This window comes from Petaurus breviceps, unplaced genomic scaffold, assembly GCF_028583685.1.
Source record: "Petaurus breviceps papuanus isolate PSGF00001 unplaced genomic scaffold, PetGlider_PUasm1.0 90721, whole genome shotgun sequence".
NCBI lineage: Eukaryota > Metazoa > Chordata > Mammalia > Diprotodontia > Petauridae > Petaurus > Petaurus breviceps.
The window spans coordinates 3,132,495-3,140,131 of NW_027187322.1; the positions used below are offsets into that span (position 1 = coordinate 3,132,495).

Below are 7,637 nucleotides of genomic sequence, written 5' to 3' on the forward strand. Positions count from 1 at the left end.
CACCAGGCCAGGGTCCTGTCTTGGTCAGATCGAGGAACAGAGAGCTAAATGCCCCAGTTCAAATCCCAGATCTGCCCCAAACTAGCCATGTGACCTTGGGGAAGTCCCGGCCTCTCTCTGGGACTCAGTTTCCTCATCTGTAAGATTTCTCATTCTAGTCAGGGGTGGGGAACCTGCAGGTCCTTGGGTGCAGCCTTTCGACTAAGTTCAAGTTTTACAGAACAAATGCTTTCATCAGCACCCCTATGAATGCTCCCCCTCTCCAAATCCTGACCCTGTGACACTCCCCTCCCAGTGCCACAATGCTAGATACTCTTTGAGACTGGGGGGAGAGGGGAAAGGAGACAAGAAACTCTACTACTCTCTACTTCGTCCTCCTCTGGACTCCCACCATGCCCTCTCTCTGGGCATGGGACCTTTCTTACCTGCCTCCCTTCCAGCAACACATTCCTCCTCCTCCTCCTCCTCCTGGGGACCTCAACCCTGGTGCCAGCCCCCATATGAAAAGCAGAGCTAAGGGTCACCACCCCATTTATTGGAGAATATTCCAGGACCTGGTCAGTCCAGGTGAGGTTCCCCTCCCACCAACCACCCTCCCCCCCGCCCCCAAGCCCTGACAGGGTCCTGGGGCCAAGCAACTTCCACTGCACTGTGTAGGAAAGCTTGGAGGTGGGCCTGGGGACTGGAGAGGTGTGAACAGAGAAGGCAGGGCAGACCAGGAGACCTGGTGGCCAGTGAGTGCAGTGGACTGATGCCTGGGTCCTGGCAGTAGAACTGGGCCAGGTGTATTTGTCAAGGGCAGCAGTGTCCACAGAGGTGAGCTAGGGGTGCAGGGAAAGCATACCTGTGTTCCCCCAACCCTGTGGGGAGTAGTAGTGAGCTTGGGACTGACTGAAGGGGGCAGCTGGTTCCCCCACCAGTCCCGGGGTGCAGTTTCCTGGGCTTCAGTCTAATAGGGGTCCCCCTACCTCCAGTTTCATGGGAGAGGGGCTAACTCCTTGTAGGTCCAAGGAGGGAGGGGTTCCCGTCCTCCTTCCCACCAATCACACACTGGTTCTGCAGGTCATGACCCCTGAGAGGCTGCCCCCTTTGGGCTCAGTCTCCCCTTTGGCCCCTGAGTTTGTGATCCAGTGGTAACAGTCTGTAATGCTTTTGGTGGGGGCCCGGGGCCCAGAGCGGGTGCAGTACACAATCCCCACAGCTAAGAGAATCACCAAAAACACACAGGTGGGCACCAGGAGGGCCACCAGCAGCCAACGGTCATCCCTACGACTCCGGCTCCGGGCTGTAGGAGATGGCAGAGAGGACCCCAGAACGTCCAGGGCTGGGCCAGGGTCTGGGCGGCTGCTGGAGGGATGGGAAGGGGTCTCTAGGAGCTGAGGAGAAGGGGTAGGAGAGGCTGGAAATTTGCTGAGAGCTTCAGGATGAGTTGAAAGGGCTGGGACTGGGGGAGATGAAGTTTGGGGCCTGAGTGATTGGGAAGTGGGGGGCTGTGGGGCCTGGTCTGGGGGAAGGGGAAGAGGGAGAGAGGACTGTGTGCCAACAAGTCCAGGGGATGAGTGAGCTGGACTCAGAGGCCTGTGGGGGGTGGTGATCAAGACAAGCTGAGAGGTAGAGGGTAGAGGAGGCTTGGTTGCAGAAACCGGAGGGGGCTTCTGGACAGAGGGTGCAGGTCGGTGGGCACCAGGGGCTGCAGGGTGTCTGTGAGCAGGAGGCAAAGGGGGAGGGTTGGTAGGAAGGCTAGGGGAATGCTGGGTAGGTAGCAAGGGAGTTTTGGTGGCAGAGTGGGCAGGGAACTGGTGTTTGGGGGACCTGGGAAGGTGGGTGGTGGAACCCACCTGAGGTTTGTGGACTGGAGGCAAAGGGGGTCGGGAAGCAGGGATGGCAGGAAGCTTATGAGCAGGAGGGTGGGTAGCAGAGAAGACAGAGGGTTGGTAGGCTGGGGGTAGAGGGGGCCGGGTTGCGGGGATTATAGGGAGCCGGTGGGCAGGGGACAATGGGTGATGTGTGGAGGGAAGCCTGGGGGGCCGGGTGATGGAGAGTAGTGGGGGTTGGTAGGGAGGTCTGGGGGGGGTGAAGAGAGGTGGCCGAGAGGGGCTGAAGTTGGGGAGCAGGGGTCTGTAAGGTGAATCAAAGGCAAGCGGCGGTCTTGTGGGCTCCAACCACAGGGGCCTGACTGACTCTGTCCAGCCCCCGAAGCTGTCCCACGCCTCATCGACGTCGCCGTCCTCCTCCTCCTCCTGCGTCTCCCCTCCCAGGGCCCCCGGTCCTGCTCCCAGGGGGCTGCAGCTGATGCCATCAGGCTCCAACTCGTGCCCTTCACTGCAATAGCATTCGAACCCTCCGACATAGTTGACGCACATCTGCTGGCACACGCCGGGGATCTGGCACTCGTCTGTGTCCAGGCAGCGGTGGGGCTCGTCGTCTGCCGGCCGGAAGCCCAGGCGACAGTGGCAACTGTAACCCCCAGGCCCGCCGGGCTCGCACTGCTGCTCGCACGGGGCCTCGGCGCACGGATCCACACAGCTGTGCCCATCGCCATCCAGCCGGAACCCGTCAGCGCAGCGGCAGGACACTCTTCCACCGGCCTCGTCCACACACTCGTGCTCACAGCCTCCGTTGTCCAGAGCGCAGCCGGCCACGCCGGGCCTCGGGCCAGGGCACACTGGCCCCCGGCGGGACCAGCCCACGCCACCTTCGGGCCTCTGCATACAGAGAAGGGAGGTGCTGCCACCCTCCAAGCAGGGCACGTCAGCCACAGAGCCAAAGGGAAGCCAGTCCAGGGCGTCTGTGACCAGTTGGAAGGGTGTGGTGTAGAGTGTGGGGCCGTCCTGGCCTTCCTCGATGGCTAGTGCCGGGCAGGCTGCCTCAAAACCAAACTGGCACAGGTAGCCGTCCACAGGCAAGGTGCAGGAGCCCTCACGCCACAGCTGGCTGCCCTCGGCCTCCATGGCCACGCAGCGCAAGGCCGGGCAGGCCCCAGGACCGCCAGGCGAAGCCCAATTGGTGAAAGCTGTGTCTTGGTCCCCGGTAGTCCAGGTGAAGCCCCTCAGAGGACGTTGCTGGTGGCACTGGCGGGGTTGCCGCTGGAGTCCGATCCACAGCAGCTGGCCGGGGACCTCCTCGGCCTTCCGACCTGCCAGCAGACCCACACGCTGGGCCTCCTCCAGGGTCTTTGGGGTGGCCAGGTTGCCCCCTAGCTCGCGGCAGGCCCTCCAGGCTTCCAGGAAGGTTCTGCGCCTGTAGAAGACCACGTAGCAGCTGGTCGGGCCACAGGAGGCAGCAACCTCCTCCGTGGGCCCCGGACCCTGAGCCAGGGTGGGCCCCAGGGCCACCCAGGCCAGGAGTAACCTCAGCATCGCTGTCCCCCCGACAGACTAACCGGGCCAGGCCCCACCAGTCTCTCTTGACAGGGGGAGGAGATTGGGGCCTCCAGGCAGGGGGTGTGTGTGGGGGGAGAGGGGCGGGACTTGGGGCCCGGTTCCCTGCCCTTGTAAGGCAAAGTCTGGGGAGGCTGCCAGCTTCCCCCTGCTCCCCTCAGGGACCCAGAGCAGGAAACAGCCTGGGCGGGAGAGAGAGGGGAGTAGGGAGGAGAGGAGAGGTGTGAGTGAGAAAGGAGGAGACTGGAGGTGTGAGGGAGAGAGGAGAGGAAAGGAGAGGACAGGAGGGGACAGGAGGGGACAGGAGGGGATGGGGGAGAGGGAGAAAGGAGAGGAGGAACAGGAGGGGGGGGGGGGGGGGAAGTACGGTGGCATATGGGGGAGAGAAGAAGCCATCCAGTCAAGGGAATCCTGGGACTGAGGGGCAGCAAGGGGAAAAGGAGTGTGGACCGGTCACCCCATCAGGGCAGAGAAGGGGGCGGAGAGAAAGTGTGGAGGGCAAGAGACGGTAGCCAGGATGGAGGAGGAGGGGGATGGGACTGGACCAGGTCTTAGAAACAATCCCCCCCACCCTCCCCTGGCCTGGGAGGGCTCCAACTGCCTGACTCTTCTCCCAAGACTAGCCGCGATGTTTCCCACGGGTCCAAACATTCCTCAGCAGTGCCTGATCTGACATACTGACCCTCACAATCACACATGCTCTGACATGCTGACCTCCTTGCTCAGACATTCGCTGCCCGCAGATGGCTTGCCCTGCCAAATCTCCAACTTCTGCTTCTGTGGCTGCAGGGGCCAGTGCCCTGCTCTGCTTCTCTACCCTTCCCTTCCCTTCCTGCTCTGCTTCCCTAGCCCCTGCTCTCCCTCTGCTCTGACACGGTCCCTCTTTCAGCCACACTCGTGTTCTGAGATATTGACCCTCTGGGTTTGGGGCAGAGCCAGTGCTCTGACAGTCTGGCCCCCTTCATCCACATGCCCCAACACCCCAAGCACATCCCATGCCGTGCCTCTGTCACCTGACCCACGTACATCTCCTGGCCACCCATGATCTGATGTCTCCATTTCACATGTTCTAACATCTCCATCACACACATGCTCTGACCTGGTGACCTGTGTGGTCACACATTCTCTAGCATGTTACATGTGCTCTAACACTATAACCCTCTGGGTCACACACACTCTGACATGCCAAGCTGTAAGGCTCAGCACATGACTTCTCTAGCTTCAGCTCCTCTGTGGTCCTCCAGGCCCCCCACCTCACCCCAGCAGAGGATGGATGTCTTATGCTAGCTCTGGGGAGGAGGAGGGAGGCCGCCAAGCAGGAAATGATTCTCAGGGCTCTTTCTCCCATCCTGACCCTTCTGCCGGATAGGCAGGGTCAAGGAGGAGTGGAACAGGGTCTGGAAGGGGTCATCTGTGCTCCAGCCACACAGACATTCACGGACTTGTGTTGGGCACAGAATGCATTCCAAATGAAGCAGAGCTCTTCCCCCAGCTCTGTTGGGACGTGCACACAGACATACACAGGTACAATCCCTCCCTGTCATGTGCATATAAGTGTGTGCCCTATGTGCCTACTGTGTTTGGCCAAGCAGGAGGCAACAGGCCCAGAATACCCCGAGTTCAAATCTGGCCTCAGACACTAGCTGTGTGACCCTGGGCAAGTCTCTTAACCTCTGATTGTTTGGATGCTCTGGAGAAGGAAATGGCAAACCCCCAATAGCATCACAAAGAGTGAGGCACAATGTGCCAGGCTCTGGGCTGAGCAGTGAGCATGGACTCTGCCCTCCAGGAGCTCACAGTTGTGCACACAAATAAGGCACATACAGAGTAAATTGGGCACTGAGGGTGGGGAGTGGGGGACATGGCCAGGAGAGGCCTTCAGCAAGAGGCAGGGCCTGAGCTGTATCTTCAGGAAATCCAGGGCAGCCGAGAGGAGGAAGGAAAGAGAGGGCATTCCCGGTAGGTGGGATGGCCAGGACCAAGCAGGGGTGCCGGGAGTCCAGACTCCAAGCAAGAGTGCAAGTGGAGATGAGGGGAGAGGGCCGGGCAGGCCCTGGGGAGCCCCACAGCTAGAGGGCGTGGCTTGGGGGAGGAGCCAGCCGAAAGGAGAGGGAGCAGTCAGAGGAGGGCAAGGGCATCACAAAAGCCCAGAGACCAGAGTGTCAAGCACGGTGGTGATCAGCAGCTTCCAAGGCCGCAGAGAGGGCAAGGGGGGGGAGCTCTGAGGAAAGGCCACTGGATATCCATTCAATAAGCATTTATTAAACACCGATTGTGTGCCGGGCACTGTGCTAAGCAGAGAAGGTACAAAGGAAGGGAAAAACCCCAAACAACCAGGCTTGACCTCAAGGAGCTTATGATCTAAGGGGCAGACAATGAGAAAGTGAACAGCTAAACAGGCAATAATAACCAGAGGGAAGGCTTCCTGGAGAATGCTGGGCCTTGGAGGAAGCTGGAGGTCAGTGGTCAGAGGTGAGGTGGGAGCAGGCCTGGAGCTGAGAGAGGAAGCATCTTGTTCTAGAGGCTGGGGGCGCTGGACCAAGGTGTGTGTGGGGAGGGGGCAGGTGACAAAGAGCCTTGAAGGTCAGATGGAGCATTTTATATTTGTTCCTGGAGGCCAGAGGGAGGGAGTCACCAGGTAGGGGGTGAAAGGGTCAGACTTTCTTGACTGAATGGAGGATGGCCTGGAGTGGGGGGAGACTTGAGGAGGGCAGGCCCCTTGCAGGCTAGTGCAGTACCCCAGGTGCGATGTGCCCAGAGTCTGCACTGGGGAGGGGGGGGGCAGTTGGAAAGGAAGGGTGCTTAAGGGACCACTGCTACCAAGAGCTTAATTAAGAGATCATTGGTGACTTTGGAGAGAATATTTTCAGCTGAATAATCTTGAAAGCCATGCTGCAGAAGGTTAGGAAGACAGCAGGAGGAAAGGAAGTGGAACCTTTGACTGTGGAGGGCTTTCTGCACAAATTTGGCCAGTTAAAGTAGGAGAGACATAGGATGGTACCTAGGGCGGTGAGGGGGATTAGCAGAGGGGTTCTTAAAGATGGAGAAGACAAGGGCATGTTTCTGGGTGGAAGAGGGTGCCCCCGGAGATTTAAGGAACTACAGTAGGGAGGTTGGGGGCAGTGACTAGGCTAGCTCGCTGTGTGCCTCTGGGGGTAAGCCCACCAGCCCCTCTGGGTCTCAGCTTTCTCCTCTTTTTCCTCCAAGGTGAATCTCCTGCTGGGTGGTGAGGAGACTTCTGTGATAAGACAGAAGCATCCTGGGTCCTGTCAAAGTGAGTTTGCCCACAAGTAAGGGGCTTAGACGTTGCCAAACACTTTTCTCCCTATACCTGGGAGCCCAGGATCTGGTGCTTGAAGAAATCTAGAGACCATCCAGTCAACCCCAAAGTGAAGGCCAGAGAGGTCCAAAGTGGCTCACCCGACATCACACCTCAGCCTAAGCCTCTTCCTCTGCTGTGTCCCGGGAGCTCCCCCTCTACCCCCTCTATCCCCCTCCATCCCCCTCCATCCCCCACCATCCTCTCCCCCCCCCCCTATCCCCCTCCATCACCCTCCACCCCCTCCACACCCCTCTATCCCCTTCTATCCCCCTCCATTCCCCTCTATCCCCCTCCACCCCCCCTCCACACCCCTCTATCCCCTTCCACCCCCCTCCATCCTCCTCCACACCCCTCTATCCCCCTTCATCATCCTCCACCCCCCTCCACACCCCTCCATCCCCCTCCATCTTGGTCCCAGCAGGAGTAGAGGCTGGCCTGGGTACTGGGCCTGCCCTCCCTGGCACCCAGGGATTTCACTGCTTGGCCACAAACATCTCAGGGGGCCTGGGTCAGCCTGGGAGATAAGAGAGGGGCCAGGCCTGGTTCCCAGCTGTAAGTGAGCACAAAGACCTTATGCAAACAAAGGATTCCCTTTGAGAGCAGCTTTGTAAACAGAAGCAGTTCCGAGTCTGTTTCTCATCCTTCCACTTGGGTTCAGAGCAGGAGCCCAGGAGGTGGCCTGTGTGCTGTTGGTGTTTGGGGGAGTGGGGGCGCATGTCCTGCTTGGGGCAGCCCAGGGTGGGTGGGCTGGGCAGCCACTGGACATGCTAGGGGGAGGGGAACCCCCAGGCTGTGTGTGTGGCAGGGCTGGGGGATCCAGGCTTCCTGATGTTCCTTTCCAAATCTGCCCCGAAGAGAGGACTTGCTGAGCCGGCACATTTCTTTGTATAGAAATCAGCTGTTCTTCTCGATCTTTTCTAGCACCCCCCCCCCCC

The 7,637-nt window shown here is 59.7% G+C and overlaps 1 protein-coding gene across 1 annotated transcript; it reads right to left on the minus strand.

Annotated features, from left to right (window-relative positions):
- Positions 1-516: 516 nt before the first annotated feature.
- Positions 517-3,417, minus strand: CD248 (CD248 molecule). Its single transcript, XM_069066394.1, has one exon. The coding sequence runs from the start codon at positions 3,357-3,359 to the stop codon at positions 1,044-1,046; it is 2,316 nt and encodes a 771-aa protein (XP_068922495.1). The 5' UTR covers positions 3,360-3,417; the 3' UTR covers positions 517-1,043.
- Positions 3,418-7,637: the final 4,220 nt, after the last annotated feature.